The following is a 17,713-nucleotide window of genomic DNA, read 5'->3' as shown; positions in this document are numbered from 1 at the left end:
GCAGCCAGCGGGAACCTTGCTGGTAAACCATGAGCCTTGTGGTAAAATATAAAATAGTAGAAATGGGTTAATTTAAGATATAAGCTAGCTAAGAATATGCTGGAGTCATTGGCCAAGCAGTTTTACAATTAACATAGTTTCCGTGTAATTATTTCCGGTCTGGGCAGGTGGGAAACAAATGAGCAGGCTCCACCAGCAGTTGAGTCCTAAGCAGGACATTTAGGTTCCCCCCTCTAAGGCTCAGGCAGCATCACAGAAGAGGAGAGCCAACAGATGGGGAAGGGCTGTGAAATGCTGTTATCTAGGAATGACATAAATGCTGCAGTCATGACCCCACTGCAGTTGGGGCAGCCTGCACTGGGCCTGCACAAGAGGGAGTGCCAAGAGTCAAACACAAATTGGGAAATAGTACATCAGGCCTTGCCCCTCCCTGATGAACCACTGACTACTAATACATTACAAGGGATGGAGTAGTCGTTGTATTCAGTTATGCAACCTCTGGTGAGCTCATTAGGCTCCAGAGGATTGTTAGAAACCCGGGGTCATACAGCTGACCCTGGTTCAATACAGTGGGTCACAATACACACACAAAGAGAGAGCGACGCCGCCGGGACTGGAAAGTAGGTGTGAACGGGTGAGTGGTGACAACAGTCAGAATGTGTGCTGTACATGGGTGAAACTGTCGAGGAACAGAGTCAATTGACAATAAAAGAATTGGAAAGAGAAGACTGGGACATGTGACTGAGTTCCTACAGTGTAGGAATGTCTGAGGTTGACATTAGTACCAACATGACATCCCCCCTCCCCCCACCATACTGACTGCAAGTGCACAACCATTGCCAGGCTCCTCTGTAGAATCCAGGTGCTTCAGTAGGTTCCATGCGTGTCCCAACCTTTGCCCCAGATTACTGTGGACCTGCAGGGCACAGAGGGGCCTCTCAGGTTTCACCATCACCGTAAATTTAGCTAATGCCCATACAGCATGGACCCTTTGGGGGCACCGGATATGGGACACCATAAGCTGAGAAAAGGGAAAGAGACATTGAATATTGTTCGCCCTGATCTAGAATTAAACCTCTCATGGAAAGCAACCATTTCCAACTGCTACAGAAAGGAAAACTTCATGAGTGCTAGCAAGAGGCAAGATAGTCTGCATAAGCATATAGCCCTGGCAGCTGGCAGTCAATACGCGCACTGTATTCTGCACCTAAGCTCAATGAACTGCCCAGGAAAGAGGAGAAAAAAGTTCAGGCATACTGTGGGTCCCCAGTTCGAGACACCGTAAGCCAGAACTATAAGGAAATATGAAACGGAGAGAAAAGGAGAAGTGTCCTCTACACTGATATAAAGTTCCTATGGGCTCTGAGAAAAGAAAAAGAAACACAAATTAGGAAGAGAGGGATAATAAAACACCTCCCATTGGACTATCCGGGTGGGATCTGAACTGGGAGAGAACCTGTGGGAGTGTCTCAGGGAGGTCTGCTGATGCATCCTGATACGTACATCTGAGTGCAGTGAAGTGGACCAAGGACTGATGGTTCCAAATAGAAAGTGATGGATGCAGAGGTGGCTCCATGGTTAGAGTTGCTGCTCGGTGACAACACCTGCATCAGGTAGCCCACAACCACTTGAAACTTCAGCTCCAAATGACTGAACACCTTCTCTGGCCTCTCTGGGCATGTACACTCACATGCACATACCCACACAAAACCACGTACACATACGTATAATTTAAAAACTAAAACAGACCTTAAAAAGGAAAAGAAAGTAGAGGGATGGAAAGACTTAAATAGAATTAGGGATGAGAGAGGTTGGAAGGATAATTAACCAAAACAAGAATGTATGGATAAAAGCCATATGGAAGTCTACTACTTGATAATCTAACTAAAATATATAATTTTCTTTAAAGAGTTTGAACAAGGGGCTAGAAAGATGTCTCAGCAGTTAAAAGCACTTAGTGCTCTTTTTGAGGACCCCAGGTCAGTTCCCGGCACCCACATGGCAGCTTACAACCATCTATAAGTATATTCCCAAGGGATCCAATGCCCTCTTTTAGTCTCTTTTGGGGCATTGTATGCACGTAGTATACAGACATACATGTAAGCAAAACATCCATGCACATAAAATAAAAATAAACCTTTTTAAAGATTTATTTCTTTATCATGTATATAACATTCTGCCTCCATGTCTGCAAGCCAGAGGAGGGTGCCAGATCTCATTACAGATGGTTGTGAGCCACCATGTGGTTGCTGAGATTTGAACTCAGGACCTCTGGAAGAGCAGCCAATGCTCTTAACCACTGTGCCATCTCTCCAGCCCCTAAAAGTAAATTTTTAAAAGAGAGACAGAAAAGCATAGTGGAACCCACCTTTAATCCCACCACTCAAGAGGCAGAGGCAGGCAAATCCCTGTGACTCTGAGACCAGCCTGGTCTAAATAGAGCATTCCATAACAGCCAGGCTACATAAAGAGACCTATGACAGACAGAGAGACAGATGAAAGACAGACAGACAGACACACACACACACACAAACACAAACACAGAGAGAGAGTTTGAACAGAGAAATTTTGAACACAGGTTCCCAGGGCAGATAATTCTGCTCTCAGAAGCCATTGGGACATGTTCTATAACAAAGGTTGACCTTGAATTTGAGATCATCTTGCCTCTGTTTCCCCAGCTCTACAAGTGTTGGTCATTTTTAACGGTGAAGTTGTCTTTTCTCTAATTAAAATGGAAAAAACACATTATATTAGAACTATATTATGTTAATTTCACACAGCTCCATAACATTACTGGGGGGAAAAAAAGAAAAGTTTACTCCGGGGTTTTATTTTATGAGTTAGATCCCAGGGCTGGAGAGCTGGCTCCGTAAGTAAAGTCTTATGAACACAAGTGTAGGCAGACTTTTCTGTCCCGCCAGCCAGTTCCCAAATAACCACACAGAGACTTAATGTTAATTACAAATGCTCGGCCTATAGCTTAGGCTGGTCTTTATCTAGCTCTTTAAATAACTAAACCGGTTTTTATTCATCTATGTGCAGCCCTAAGGCTCATTTATGTCATGTACGAGCTACCCATCCTGATTGCTGTGCATCTCCTCGAGACTCCTCAGCCCTTTTTCTCCCCAGCATTCTCTCTGTCTGGAAAATCCTGCCTAGCCATTGGCCAAACGGCTTTTTATTAACAATGAGAGCAACATGTCTTCACAATGTACAGAAGGATTTTTCCACAGTACACAGTCTAATAGCTGACACTTACACTTTCAAATGCACGTCAGAAGGCAGATGCAGAGGCAAGAATCCATAATTCTAGTCCTTCCACAGCAAGATGGGAGACAGAGCCAGGAGCCATCCAGAAGTTCATAGGCCAGCTGGCAGAGCAGCAGGAAAAGAGGCGCTTCCTGACCAAAGAGAAGGTGAGAGCTATCTCCACAAAGAGTGCAAGGTAAACTTCTACTGAGAAATATGAGGCAGAAATCTTAGATATTCATTTTCCATTAATATAGTAATCTTCAAGCCCTGTTTTATAAGTACCAACTTTTCCTTCCAAATCCATGAATAAAAAGCAAGGTGCCTTCTGGTGTAAACTAATCTTTGTGACAAGGGTCACACACAGTTCACCCTAAAAAGCATCTAAATTTAGAGATTTGCCAGTGGGGCAAAACTTGCAGGCACTAGTAATAGAACAAGACAGGCTTTCCAAAATATGCCAGGCATGTGCCTGTAATGCTGTGACAGCAGAGCCAGGCTCTGTGCCTGTGTGCTGGTGACCTGGGAGGGCTCAGCCTTTTCTAGGCCAGTTACAGAGTCATCTAGAACTGGAAGCAAACAGGCACAGCTTTTAAAATACTTTTAAAAGAAACATTCAGGGGCTTGAGGTGAAAGCCCAGGGGCAGAAGACTCGTCTAGCTTGTGTGATGCCCTAATTCCATCGCTCAACACTCAGCACTACCAATGGCTAAATAAAAGTATTATTTTAGTACTTCACACATGCACATAATAGATCTTTTAAGGTCGAATGATTACTAGAAGAAACGTAAGTCTCTTCCACCATTGACTCTTGGACTTGTGTTCTACAGCTCAGAGTCAACCAGGGCTTAAGCTGTGCTGTCACTTTTGTGTGAAGATATTCTAGGGGCAGAGGCACACTTGCATACACCTTCAGAGGACAGGATTCGGAGTGGGTAGTCAGTGGGTTAGTTTTGTTTTTAAAATTACAGTGGCTTTAGTATACCGATGTTTATAGATAAGCCGTTTGTTGTTTCATTGTAGTTTCCCAAAAACATTTTAAACTGCAGTTGTCAGAAGGGTTATTAAGGTCTGTAAAGCATATTTGCATGATGCTAGCCTATCAAATTACCTTTCCTCTAGCTATTTTGGGTCTTTCTCAACATTATTAAATGCAGTATAGTTTACAACAAATTATATTTCCCCATCACAAAGAGTAAACCCTCTTCTCTGGTAATGTCCTTTGTAAAAAATTGTAGAATATAGATTATCAAGTTCAAAGAGGATCTTCAGAAGCCTGGTGGGGCAGTACATGTCTATAAATTTAGCACCTGGGAAATTGAGGCAGGAGGATTGCCTTGAGTTTTAAGGTCAGCTTAAGTTACATAACAAGAAACAATAAAATAAATGAAGAACATTTTTTAAAGCCAGGCAAGGTGGCTCATATCTGTAACCCCAGCACTTGAGGCAGGAGAACTGCCACAAGTTCAGTGCCGGCCTGGGCTTCATAGTGAGTTCAAGGACAGCCTGGGCTACAGAAGAAGACCCTGTGTCAAAACCAAAACCAAACAAACAAAATAAGATACAGGGAGGCAAGCTTCAAAAAACCTTTTTCTGTAGCCATGTGAAGCTTACATTTACCTTCAGTTATGCCTGTAGTTAACATATTCTTATTTCTGTGACTTCTTTTAGCTCTGATTTCCGACTTTCTTTCTTAAAAACTTTTTTCTCCAAGTCAATGTAAGGGATAGTATATATCTTTCTACTCTTCATTTATTTCCTTCTTAAGGACAAAGCATAAAAGGAAGGAACAGCGCAGGAGGAGTTGGAAAGATGGATTAGTGCTTAGGATTGTGTAGTGCCCTTTCAGAGGACCAGAGTCGACTCCAGCACTCGCACTTCCAGCTCCAGGGCACCCAAGCCCTTCTTCCTGCACTCATGTGGTACACATGCATATACTCAGGCGCATAAACATATACATATCTGGCTGCTTTTCCAGAGGAAGAAGGTTAGAGTCCCAGCACCCACACATGAGGGCTCACAACCCTCATTAACTCCGGTTCTGGATAATCTGATGCCCTCTTCTGGCCTCCGTGGGCAATGCATGCATGCACAGATACAGGTAAAACACTAGAACACAGAAAATAAAACTTAAAAGCTGGTGGTGGTGCATGCCTTTAATCCTAGTTCTAGGGAGGCAGAAACAGATGGATCTCTGGGAGTTTGAGGCCAGCCTGGTCTACAGAGTGAGTTCCAGGACAGTTAGAACTGTTATACAAAGAAGCTTTGTCCTGAAAAAAATAAATAAATAAATTTTAAAAAAAATCCTTAAAAAGCAAATTTAAATAGAGCTAGAGATATGACTTAGTGGCTAAGAGCACTTACTTCTCTGTCTGGGGTTTGGTTCCCAGCACCCACATCAGGCAGCTAGCTCACAACTGCAGCTCCACGAGGATCCGATGCCTCTGATCGCCACCAGCAACTGCACGCAGATGTATATACCCAGTACAGACACGCACATACAAAGAATAAAAAAATAAAAATAATTTTTAAAAATGAATCCTAGATAGTTTTCCTTCAAGTTAAGTGTCTTGCTTAAGTAAACTTGGAGGGGAGGAGGGGAAGGGAAGGAGGAAATAGTGGGAGAAAAGGAGAGGAGAGGAGGAGAGAGGGAAAGAATATGAAAATGAATCTTCTTACAAGAGCCAACCAAAGGATTCTCAAAGCTGACAGTGACAACAGGTCAAGCCAGAGTGACAAACAGTTTTATTGCAGGCCTGACCATAAGCCCTAGAGGAGTCAGAGGTGTTTCCCCTCCCACAGGAAGTACTCAATACATACATTTTTTTAAGGTTAATAGAAGATGAAAAGACCTAAAAGCATATTAAATGCCCTGGATGTCCACTCTTCTCATTATCTCCACCCTATAGCAACACATCTCCTTCCCAGAGCCATGGCTGTATTAATGAAACGCAGAAAGATTTGGTTTCAGGATAGAAACAAAACAATGTCTTGAAAGAAGTTCTATGTACCTTGGAAAATCAAGTTCTGTTACAACTTTTGTTAGACTCCTGCGTCTGATTAAAACAAAAAGGCAGCAAAGGGTCCGATCGATACAAGCGACTTTAACAGATTTACAAAGAAAAACAGCTTCCTCTGCGCTGATGGCAGTACATTCCTCCTCTCAGGCCCTTAGATTTTCCAAGTGTGTTAGAAAGAGTTAATTAAAACAAACAAGCCTAGTCCAACCTCTAAGGTCGACTAAATCCTGATCTTGTGCTTTAGGATGTAGAGGGCTCTTTGAAGACAATCAACATACCATTCGGTCCTTGTTCAAGATGCATTCCTTTAACCTCATTCTACCTTAAATAAATGTTTCGCCTTAGCAGCCGGAGATAGATTTCGCCCTCTAGCGGAACCCAAGTGGCCCGGGACCCCACCATGAGTAAGAACTACAACGCCCAGTGTGCTCCGGGAAGGGGCTGCCTCTTCCTCATTGGCCAAGGGAGGGTGACGTTAAGTGTTTTGGCCCAACGGTCACATGTTTCCTTTGTTGTGAGCAGTGGCAAAGACTGGTGGCTCCAGGAGACGCCGGCGCACCAGAGACCGCAGGGTCGCCGCTTGTGCAGCTTCCAACCTGCGCCGAGAGGTACCGGGGTGACCGCTCCAGGCAGCCCGCGGCCGCGGTGCTGACCCCCGGCACCTGCGAGAGGGAGGCGAGGCCCCTGGCAGCCAGAAACCCGGCATGGCCTCGGGCGTGGGGACCGGGCGGGGGACGAGCTTCGCGGAGGCGATGCACTTCGGACGGAAGCGTCCGGAGTGCTGCGGCCTCGGATCTGGAGTTTCCGTGGGGTGAGGGCGACCGTGGGTGCTGTCGCCGAGCACGGATAGGATCGGGGTGCTGGGGCCACAGCCGCTCGCCGCGCTGTTGCGAAACCGGCTAGGCGTGGTCACCTGACCGTTACCCGCCCCCGCTGGGCCTTTGTTTACCCGGAGCGCGGCTGCGGGCCGTCCCGGGGGAGCCCCCGCCCGCTCGCCGGCTTCCTTCTGCGCCGGGCTCTGCTTCTTAATTTAGTTCTCAATGTTCCCGCCCCCAAGTCCCGGACACCCGAGGCGAAGACCGTTCGGGCGGCCCGGATTGGGCGCTGCAGGCAGGACCGGGGCGGCTAGTGCCGAGTTTTTATTGGTGGGGACTGGTGGCTGGGTGGCCCGTGCCGCCCAGTCCCGCCCTCGCTTGAAGGTGACCTGGAGGACGCGGGCGCCGCGGGGGGTGGGAGGGGGCAGAAGTGGGGGCGTGCCCCGGGGGAGGCCAGGGCGAACCCCGAGCGGACAGGCTTAGGACACAAAGTGACCGGACAGCGGGGAGACGTGCGCTGCTGCCAACTTGTTCTTGCCTGATCTGCGCAGGCTTAGGTAGTAAAGGATGAACCACAAAGCCACATTTGGGGAAGCCTCCGTGTCAACTCTAGCGGATTTTAATGATTACTTTTGTTCCAAAGGGCGTGCTAGTGTTGCAGCCGACTCCCGGCAAGTCCACCAGCTGGTTGATTGATAAGGGTTTGGATTTTCGTATCTTTATTAGGATTTAAAGTCTACCCCTTCCACTTATGATAAAAAGATGGCTTTTACCTAAAAAAAAAAAATAGCGTGAAGTTATTCGCCTACAAGTTAAAGATTTTTTTTTTCTTAGTGCGCTTTCTTAGTTTTTCCTGTTTGGGGCTTTTTGTTTGTTTGTTTGCCAGCACATATACTTTTGTGTATTTAATCTTCCTGGTAGTTCAGAAGTTTCTGAGAAGTGAGTTGAAGGCGTATTTTGAAAAACTAAATTAAGATCACTGAAAGGCTGGTCATTTTCAGGAGAAGATATTAAAGCTGGTTTTCCCAAGCCTTTAAGCTTATGGGGCTCTTAGGTACTGTCGTTTTTATAGCTGAAAAGAAAGGCGCTTCAGTGAAGCAGGTCTTTCTGGTTATACATACTTTTTTCCTCATTAAAAAGTCTTTTCATTTTACATACTAACCCCAGTTCCCCCTCCTTCCTCTTCTCCCTCCCCTTTCCCCACCCCCTCTCACCTCCTCTTTTCCCATCTCCCATCCATTTCTCAGAGCAGGTAAGGCTTTCCTTGGGGAGTCAACAAGGTCTGGCATACTAACTTGAGGCTGGACCAAGCACCTCCCCCCATATCAAGGCTGAGCAAGGTAGCTCACCTTAGGGAATGGGCTCCAAAAGCCAGTTCATGCACCTGGGATAGGTCCTGGTGCCACTACCAACCTCCCCCTGCCCCAAACAGATCATCTCTTTCTCTTTTTTTGTAATTTTTTTCTAAATATTTATTTATTTATTATGTATACAATGTTCTTCCTGCATGTGTGCCTGCAGGCCAAAAGAGGCCACCAGAACTCATTACAGATGGTTGTGCCCCACCATGTGTTTGCTGGGAATTGAACTCAGGACCTCTGGAAGAGTTGCCAGTGCTCTTACCTCTGAACCATCTTGATAGCCCCAAACTTTACAGTTTCTTCGTATTTTTTTAAAAATTTTTATTTTATTTTTTTCGAGACAGGATTTCTCTGTAGCTTTGGAGCCTGCCCTGGAACTCGCTTTGCCGACCAGGCTGACCTCGAATTCACGGAGATTCACCTGTCTCTGCCTTCTGAGTGCTGGGATTAAAGGCACGCGCCACCACCACTGGGCTGGTTATACATTAATAGATGTTTTTAAAAGATGTGTTTATTTTGTGTATGAGTGTTTTACCTTCTTGTAGCCACCACCTGTGTTCAGTGCCAAAGAAGGCCAGAAGAGGGTGTCAGATCTAGCAGTGGAGTTACAGAGATGGCTCAGGCTGTCATCTGCCTTGTGGGTGCAGAAAACCAAGAACCAAACCTGGATTATCTGCAAGAGCAGCAAGTGCTCTTAACTGCTGAACCTTAGCCCAAGCCCCACTTAATATTAAAAACTCAAGTAGTGGTGACTATATCAGAATAAGCAGCTGTCTGGCCAGAGCACATAATCACTAGTGTACCAAGGATATTTAATAGACCTTAATACATACAAATGCTATCCACTATACCTTAATAAAAACTACCATTTGGTAAGTTATGTTTCTTCATATAAAGCCTGTGACTTAGTCTCTAAACAGGAAGCAGAAAATAATATTCTAAGAGTTATCAGTTCTGTCTAACTGGCTTTGGTCCAAGTTGCTAAAACCTTAATGCTTTTTCAGTGTGCTTTTTAACTTCCTTGTTTTCCTGCCATTTCATTAAGATTCAAAGGTCAACCCTTTCAAAAATAAATACTTAGCAAATATATTGCAGCATTTATTCTTGTATGTACTTCTACTCTTACCTTGAAATTTTAAGACAACTCTTTCATCAAATACATAGGATGGACTCTGTAATGAAAAATGTCAGCAAAAGTCCTCACAAGCATTCATACAGAAAACATGATTTTATTTCTGTTGATGGCTGTAGCAATGACACTAGACAGTTAGATGTTTAAATATCTCTCTGTTCTTCATACTGTAAAACCCCTGAAAACTCAACAAAGTAAGTCCCTTACGGGTAGTTCCAGTTATTTTAGGAGGCTGAGGCAAGAAGATTGCTCAGTAGATCTAGGAGTTCAAGACCAGCTTGGGCAACATAGACGTTGGGCGTCTCGGGGTAATAACAGAATAGCTTATTAACTTCAGGAATTGTAATTTCTTTATCACACCCTCCCCACTTCCTCCTGAGACTGAGGATTAAACTCAGGACCCTCTAACATGCTAGCCTCGGAGTCCTCGCTAGATGACCTAAAACATTCTAAGAGATACATGCAGGAGAGTAGAGTTTGTGACAAACCTAGAATACACAAGGAGACCCTGTCTCAAAACAAAGTGGTTAGATTTTGTTGGAGTTTCTAAAATTATTTCTGAGTAATTTGTATGTTACTAAGTTAAAAGCCATTGACTTCTGAGTGTTCTCGTATATTAAAAGGTCATTTAAGATCCTAGGTAATACCATAGCTGGTTTAGTTGTAATATGCCAAAACTGATTTTGTTGGCAAGAAAAATAACTGTCAAAATTCTGTTTCTCCCTCTCACTCACAACAGGATCTTGTTTTATAACTATGTAATTCATCATAGCCTCTGATTCACAGTGGTCCTCCTACCTCAGCTTCAAGAGTGCTGGGATTACAAATCTTAACTCTCTGGCTTTGCGAGGCCTTTGATTTTTAAATACAAATGCAGTAAGTACTGGAGGCATGATTGACAAAATGGCATCGTCTCTTTGTCAGGCCTCGTGAGGAGCACAGGTTAGGCAAAGCTTTTTAGACAGTGACTACACCTGAAATTTATATATATTTGTAAAATTTATATTTTTATGTAAGTTTTACACACGCTTGTGAAATTGAGATACTTGGTTTAGCATGTACTTTGTAAAGGATTTAGTCTGTTGGAAGCATTGCTGACATCCTTTTGCATAGCGACTAGATCTTTAAAGATAACTCTCTTTCCTTTCTGGTTTCTGCTTTAGCCATGGTTTAGTTTGAGAAAATGTAATGTGGAAGTTGATGGCGTGGGTGGTTGGCAGATGGTAGGGACTGCACTATAGAAAACCATAGCTTTCTTGTTCTCTGGGCTTTGGAAGGCCTTAGTTGGACCATACTGTCTGTCACCTCTTTGTAGAGGATTCTTTTAAGGGACAACAAAGCTGTTGTGTTGCCGCCCTGTAAATCACACCTTGTAGAGCTCCCCCAGACTCCGTACCTTGCCCTTTACCGGTTAGGACTACCAAACTGGGCATTGTGGCACCTTTAATCCCAAAGAGGTAGGCAGATCTTTGTAAATTTTAGGTCAGCCAGGGCTACATACATACCCCGTCTCACACAACAACAAAAATACCAATTTTAAAAAAAGAAAAAAGCTTAAGTAGTACCTAAAAGTCCTGCAGAAAATGCTGGAATGGGTTGTTTCCTACTTGACACGGTATAATTCTGCACCAGATGAATCATGAGAAGCGCTGTTCCAACTTGTGCTTGAGTTCTAGAGAAATGCTGAAAATGTGGATCCCTGTTAGTGTTGGAGTCCTTGTTTGATTCTGGTGTTAGCCAAGTTGAATTTGAATCTAGGGTTTGCTGCCCTGGGGTCAGACACAAATAGGCCTCTTTCATTGACTTTGGGCCTTACTAGCTTCTGGAAAGGAATACTTAGGTAGTAACCTTCCGCTAGCTTGGCCAAGATGCAATGTTCTTTTATTAAGTGCACATACATGAAAGTATGTACATAATGAAAGTAGGTAAACACACACGATAGTATTCTTGTCCTAATCACAGGTTAGTCTGGGTATAAAGATGTGGTTGTTTGTTTCTTTATTTAATACTTATTTATTTGGGGTTTTCGAGACAAGGTTTCTCTGTAATAGTTCTAGCCATCTTGGAACTAGCTCTTGTAGACCAGGCTGGTCTCAAACTCACAGAGATCCGCCTGCCTCTGCCTCCCAGGTGCTGGGATTAAAGGCATGTGCCACTGCCACCAGCAGGTTGTATTTTTAAGTTGGTTATTTATATTTGATTTTGATATCAAATTTGCCTAAACTTAATAATGTACAAGTTCTTGTTATGAATGACTAGATCAGAAACCAGAATCAACCACTAGTATTTAAATACATAGTTGCTATTCTGTGCACAGCTCTAAATCCTAGTAGTTTGTCTTAAGCATTCTTCTCCATCTCTTTTTTTTGGGGGGGTATAAGGATAAGTATTTTATTTGCTGTTTAGCATTACATTTTTAACATTTATTTAGTGGTAGCACAGGTAGAAATTTGAGAGCTCACATTCTCAACCAAAACCACAAAGCAGGAGTGCTGTGAGGCTTCTAATGAAAGCCCTCCCACCATGATGCATTTCCTCCAGCAAGGCCACACCTCCTAAACCTCCACAGACAGCACCACCCACTGGTGACCAAGTGTGCAAATGTCTGAGCCTCTGGGGGACATTCTCATCAAACTACTGCAAGAGGCCTGGGTGGTGGTGGTGCACGCCTTTAATCCCAGCACTTAGGAGGCAGGCAGATGGCAAGCGGATTGATCTCTGAGTTCTAGGCCAGCCTGGTCTAGAGAGCTAGTTCCAGGACAGGCTCCAAAGCTATACAGAGAAACCCTGTCTCAAAAAACAAACAAAAAAAGCTACTGCAAGAGGCATGACCCAAGTGGTATGGCCTTGTGGAAGGAAGTGAGGTCTTCTCCATCTCTTATACACACACGGCGGGGGGTGGGGGTAGAGTGTGTTTAATTAGTTGTTGAATAGACATTAACTCTGTAAGGTTCAATAAAACAGAACAAATAGAAATATATTAAATTATTTGATAAGCTTAGAGATTCTATATAAAAATAAATATAAGCCGGATGGTGGCGCATGCCTTTATCCCAGCACTTGGGAGGCAAAGGCAGGCAGATTTCTCAGAGTTCGAGGCCAGCCTGGTCTATAAGAGCTAGTTCCAGGACAGCTAGGGCTGTTAACACAGAGAAACCCTATCTCAAAAAACCAATGTGTGTGTGTGTGTGTATAAAGCAATAGTTTAAAAGTGGGTGGGTTTTCTTTTTCTTTGATAAGTTCTTGAGCTTTTTCTCAAATTGATTCCATAGTTCTATGTAATACATAGTGAAGAAACTCTACTTTGATCAAGTTGATACTTCAACTCTCAGAGTAACTTGATTCTATCAAATTTGAGTGAAATGTAAGGTTTTCTCAGCCTTCTTCAAATATTCAAAGTGAAATTATCATGGGTTATACACTTCTTCATCTCACTGTCAAATTTAGCTTACTGTTACAAAGAATAGTAAAATTTGAATATTATTGGATATAAAGTTATTAATTTGCTTTAAAGTTACTACTAGTGATCTGTATGAAAATGAACTTCCAGTTAGGAACTGCAGCTTACCAGGAACTATTTTCAGCATATTACTAATGTACTTGAACTGATAGTGTCTGATTGACATGTCACTTTTCTCTATTTTAGGTGTGGAAATTTAAACAACACAAGTATTTTGCCTGGAGCTTTGGTCAAACAAATGCTAAGAAGGTATATTTATGTTTATTAGCTATTTACTATTCATTGTTATTAGAGAGTTTAAACCATTTCACTTCTTTAACCTGGAATCATTCGGTGCCAGTCAGCCTAATAGTAAATAACAATGACAAGTTTTTTAATGGGCAGGTGTTTTGTTTTGTTTTTTTCTTTTTTTCTCTGAGACAGGGTTTCTCTTTCGGTCCCTTGCTGTCCTGGAATTTACTTTGTAGACCAGACTGGCCTAAAAATCACAGAGAACTCACAGCAGTCCGCCTGCCTCTGCCCTGAGTGCTGGATTAAAGGTGTGTGCCACTACTACCAGGCCAGACCAGTTCTATCTTAAGACAAAATTGGGCTGAGTGTAGTGAGGCACACTTGTAATCTTAACACTCAGGACTGCTGCTACGTTTTTAACTATTGCTGATTTCTTGGTAAAAAACAAATTAGTAAAGCAGTGGTGGTGGCACACTGCTTTAACCCCAGCACTCGGAAGGCAAAGGTAGGCCTGGTCCTCAAAGCAAGTTCCAGGACAGCTAGGGCTGTACACAGAGAAACCCTATCTTGGAAAACAAGCAATAAGTAAGTACTTTATTTGTAGTAATTGAGAAAGCATAAGGCTGATTAATTATATATGGAAGACCCAAAGTTAAACCTTGAAAGCATATCAGTTTTAAGATGACTATGCAAATCACTTACCTGTGATAACTAGTAAAAGTTTGTATTTGGTTCTGTTGTTGAAGGCTGGTTAATAACAGTTTTCTTAAAAGATCCAGAGAGAGCAAGTTTTGATCAACCTCTGTGCCCCCGATTTTACCTAATATTTGATACTTGCACTAGCTACCGAAAGGTGTTCGCTGTTTTCCTATAGGTACCAGGGAAATGAAAATGTGTGTGGAGCCAGCGGGCTCAGGTAGAGGAGGGGTTGTTTTTATTTAGAGCAGTGGCTCTCAACCTTCCCAGTGCTGCGACCCTTTAATACCAGTCTTCATGTTGTGGTGATGCAACCATAAAATTATTTCATTGCTACTTCATAACTGTAATTTTATACCTGTTATGAATCTTAATGTAAATATTTGATAGGAGTCTCAACCCACGGGTTGAAAACTGCTGGTTTTTAAGAGAGAGGGCAGTTTTGTTCTGTGGCTTAGAGAGCAGGTAATTTTGTTCCTGTTGGCTGGCTGGTTGGTTTGGTTGATTCATTTTGAGTTTTTAGACAATATATCTTTGTGTAAGTCAGGCTGACCTCAGACCTGCAGCCGTCTTCCTACCTCTGCCTCATGAGTGCTGAGATTGTAGGCATACATTACCATGCCCAGCTTCAAAGGGTTTTTATTGTCAGCAGCACTAGCAATTAAATTTCTGATCAAAGTACCAGTGGTTTATGTGAATTTTTTTGAGCCTAAAATACAGTAGTGATGATGATGATGACGATAATGATGATGATGAACTGGGTGAGCTGTTACAAAGAATAAGTTCTTAATTAGAGAAATTGGCTTTTAGTAATTCGATCATTTGAATCCAGAATAGTAACAATTCAAATATGAATTCTTTTCCATATCATAACTATTTCTGTCTTTGTGTGCTGGTTTTGAGACAGGATCTCATGTTTCCCAGGCTGGCCTAGAGTGCTGTTTAGCTGAGGATGACTTTGAACTTGTGATCCTTCTGCCTCTACCATACAAGTGCTGTTCACAGGCATACACCGTCATGCCTGGCTATTCCTGATCCCTCCCCACCCTCTGCATTCTTAGAGGAAATCAAAGAATATTATGTTCTTTTATTATTTTGCAATCTTAAGTGCTAAAAATTTAACATAAATTAGAGGAGAACTATAATTTGGCATCTTGTCTATGCTGCCATATATTGTCATGCATCAACATAGTGCTTTAAAGACTGGATGTATTAACAGGTAGTCTGTAAAAGAGACAGATTACATTATGAGTGCGCCTAAGGTTAGAAAATAGGAGGTGTTTGTTGATTGCTTCTGTTTTCGTGCTACTTAGTTTGATTTTTTTCTTTGTCAGCTTGACACAGCTGGAATTATTTGGGAAGAGGAACCTCTTGAGAAAATGCTTCCATAGGATTGCTTGTAGGCAAGTCTATAGGACAGTTTTTTCTGTAGGATAATTTTTGATGGTTGATATGGGTGGGCCCAGGCCATATGGTGGCATAGCACCTCTGGGACAGGTGGTCCTGAGTAGTGTAAGAGAGCAGCTTAGCAAGACATAGGACACAGTCCAGTAAGCAGCACTCTGTGTCCTCTGCTTCAGTTCCTGCCTCAAGATGAAATGAACCCTTTCCTCCTCAGTTTGCTGTTGGTTGTGGTGTTTGTCAGAGCAGTAGCAAACCTAACTAATACACTTGCCTCCAGATTTCCATTATTAGTAGGTAGTGCTGTTTTCAAATGTTAGATGTGCCGGTTACTTAGTGCTGCTCTTTATTTTCACATCCGTTCATCCGTTAGGCTGGAGGGCACACGTGTGCCACAGAATCCATAGAGATGTCAGAAAATGACTTGTGCCTCCCGAGTGCTGGGGTTAAAGGCATGCGCCACCACCACTGAGCTATACAATTTATATATTTTAAAGGAGATAAGTATTAGCACTGCTATATTAAGATAATAACTGTCCAAACAAAAAAAGATAATAACTTTATATTAGGGTTCTGGCTGTAGGCCATGCCTTGTGGTGTGTGCAGGAGGCTGAGGCAGGAGGAGTTCTAGACCATGTTAGACTACATTGGGGAGACTTTGTTTCAGAGAAACAAAATGACAGCTAAAAGATGCTTAGTCCAGTTGTGCATGCTTTCTTACCTCTGCCATGCAGGAGTCGGTGGAAACATCGCCTGGAGGATACATAGAACCCTTTGAGCTGAGGACTCTAGGATACTGCAGATAACACTCGGGTTCTAATCTTGCAAGTGCAAATTTCTTATCAGTGTTTAGTAAAATAAACTGGTATATGTTGTAGAACATATTAATCATGTGATTTTGTTATATTTACATAAAAATGAAATTGCCTATTTTTATTTTTCTTTAGCCACATAAAGAAGATCCCTAGCAGCCATTTCTCAGCCGTTATATAGTCACCTGATGTAACAATGGTACTAATATTGGGACGCAGACTAAACAGAGAGGATCTTGGGGTGCGTGATTCCCCAGCAACTAAGCGTAAAGTTTTTGAAATGGACCCCAAATCTCTGACAGGTCACGAGTATTTTGACTTCTCCTCAGGATCATCCCACGCTGAGAACATACTCCAGATATTTAATGAGTTCCGAGACAGCCGCTTGTTCACAGATGTTATCATCTGTGTGGAAGGAAAGGAGTTTCCTTGCCATCGAGCTGTCCTCTCGGCCTGTAGCAGCTACTTTAGAGCCATGTTCTGTAACGACCACAGGGAGAGCCGAGAAATGCTGGTGGAGATCAACGGCATTTTAGCTGAAGCTATGGAATGTTTTTTGCAGTATGTGTATACTGGAAAGGTGAAGATCACAACGGAGAATGTTCAGTACCTCTTCGAGACCTCCAGCCTCTTTCAGATTAGTGTTCTCCGTGATGCGTGTGCTAAGTTCTTAGAGGAACAGCTTGATCCTTGCAATTGCCTAGGAATCCAGCGCTTCGCCGACACCCACTCGCTCAAAACACTCTTCACAAAATGCAAGACCTTTGCGTTACAGACTTTTGAGGATGTGTCCCAGCATGAAGAATTTCTTGAGCTTGATAAAGATGAACTTATTGATTATATTTGTAGCGATGAACTTGTTATTGGGAAGGAGGAGATGGTTTTTGAGGCCGTCATGCGCTGGGTCTACCGAGCTGTTGATCTGCGAAGGCCGCTATTGCATGAGCTCCTGACGCACGTCAGACTCCCTCTCTTGCATCCCAACTACTTTGTTCAGACAGTTGAGGTGGACCAGTTGATCCAGAATTCCCCTGAGTGTTACCAGTTGCTGCATGAAGCAAGACGGTACCACATACTTGGCAATGAAATGATGTCCCCAAGGACTAGGCCACGCAGGTGAGGAGATGTGCCACAGATAAGAGCTAACAGAAGTTTTGGTCTTAAATAATCTGTTTTAAACTCCTGAACTCAATCTCAGTGTACTCATGTAAAAGTATAATTTATATGGATCCTAGCAGTCGAAGGTCTGTTTGGATTCTTGAAGATGCAGCTTAGTTTGTAGGGTACTTACCTACATAAACTGGGTGTGGTAGCACCTACCTCTCTAATCAACGCACAGAGACAGGTGGATCAAGAGTTAGGGTCATCTTCAAATATGTGCATAAAACCTATGTTTCAGATCTGTATTTAATGTCAGTCTCAATTTTCAATGATTTTTTTCTGGTGTTTTTGAGAGCATACATTATGGACCCCAGGCTGGACTTAAACTCTGTGTAGGCTGACATGGAACTCCTGATCCTCCTGCTTCTGCCTCCA

The 17,713-nt window shown here is 43.0% G+C and overlaps 1 protein-coding gene and 1 long non-coding RNA gene across 6 annotated transcripts in view; one reads left to right on the top strand and one right to left on the bottom strand.

Annotated features, from left to right (window-relative positions):
• LOC142847870 (uncharacterized) overlaps nt 1-6,763 on the bottom strand; it is a 56,761-nt gene extending 49,998 nt beyond the window's left edge. The window contains exons 1-3 of one of the 2 annotated variants that reach the window (XR_012910312.1): nt 6,548-6,763; nt 5,614-5,710; nt 3,260-3,401 (exon numbers count right to left, since the gene is read on the bottom strand). This is a non-coding gene — a long non-coding RNA (uncharacterized LOC142847870). Of the gene's footprint in view, nt 1-3,259; nt 3,546-5,613; nt 5,711-6,547 lie in introns of those variants that run through there. The other variant, XR_012910311.1, reaches the window with a different exon arrangement.
• The window catches only part of Klhl24 (kelch like family member 24), a 30,329-nt gene continuing 19,379 nt past the window's right edge, over nt 6,764-17,713 (top strand). The window contains exons 1-4 of one of the 4 annotated variants that reach the window (XM_075969029.1): nt 6,764-6,877; nt 13,224-13,286; nt 16,313-16,418; nt 16,507-17,293. In XM_075969029.1, coding sequence (XP_075825144.1) covers nt 16,653-17,293 — 641 coding nt within the window. In that variant the 5' untranslated portion in view covers nt 6,764-6,877; nt 13,224-13,286; nt 16,313-16,418; nt 16,507-16,652. Of the gene's footprint in view, nt 7,081-7,539; nt 10,454-13,223; nt 13,287-16,312; nt 17,294-17,713 lie in introns of those variants that run through there. The other 3 variants (XM_075968999.1, XM_075969010.1, XM_075969020.1) reach the window with 3 other exon arrangements.

The sequence above is a fragment of the Microtus pennsylvanicus genome, chromosome 1, assembly GCF_037038515.1.
Source record: "Microtus pennsylvanicus isolate mMicPen1 chromosome 1, mMicPen1.hap1, whole genome shotgun sequence".
NCBI lineage: Eukaryota > Metazoa > Chordata > Mammalia > Rodentia > Cricetidae > Microtus > Microtus pennsylvanicus.
This window is presented reverse-complemented; position numbering and strand designations above follow the sequence as displayed.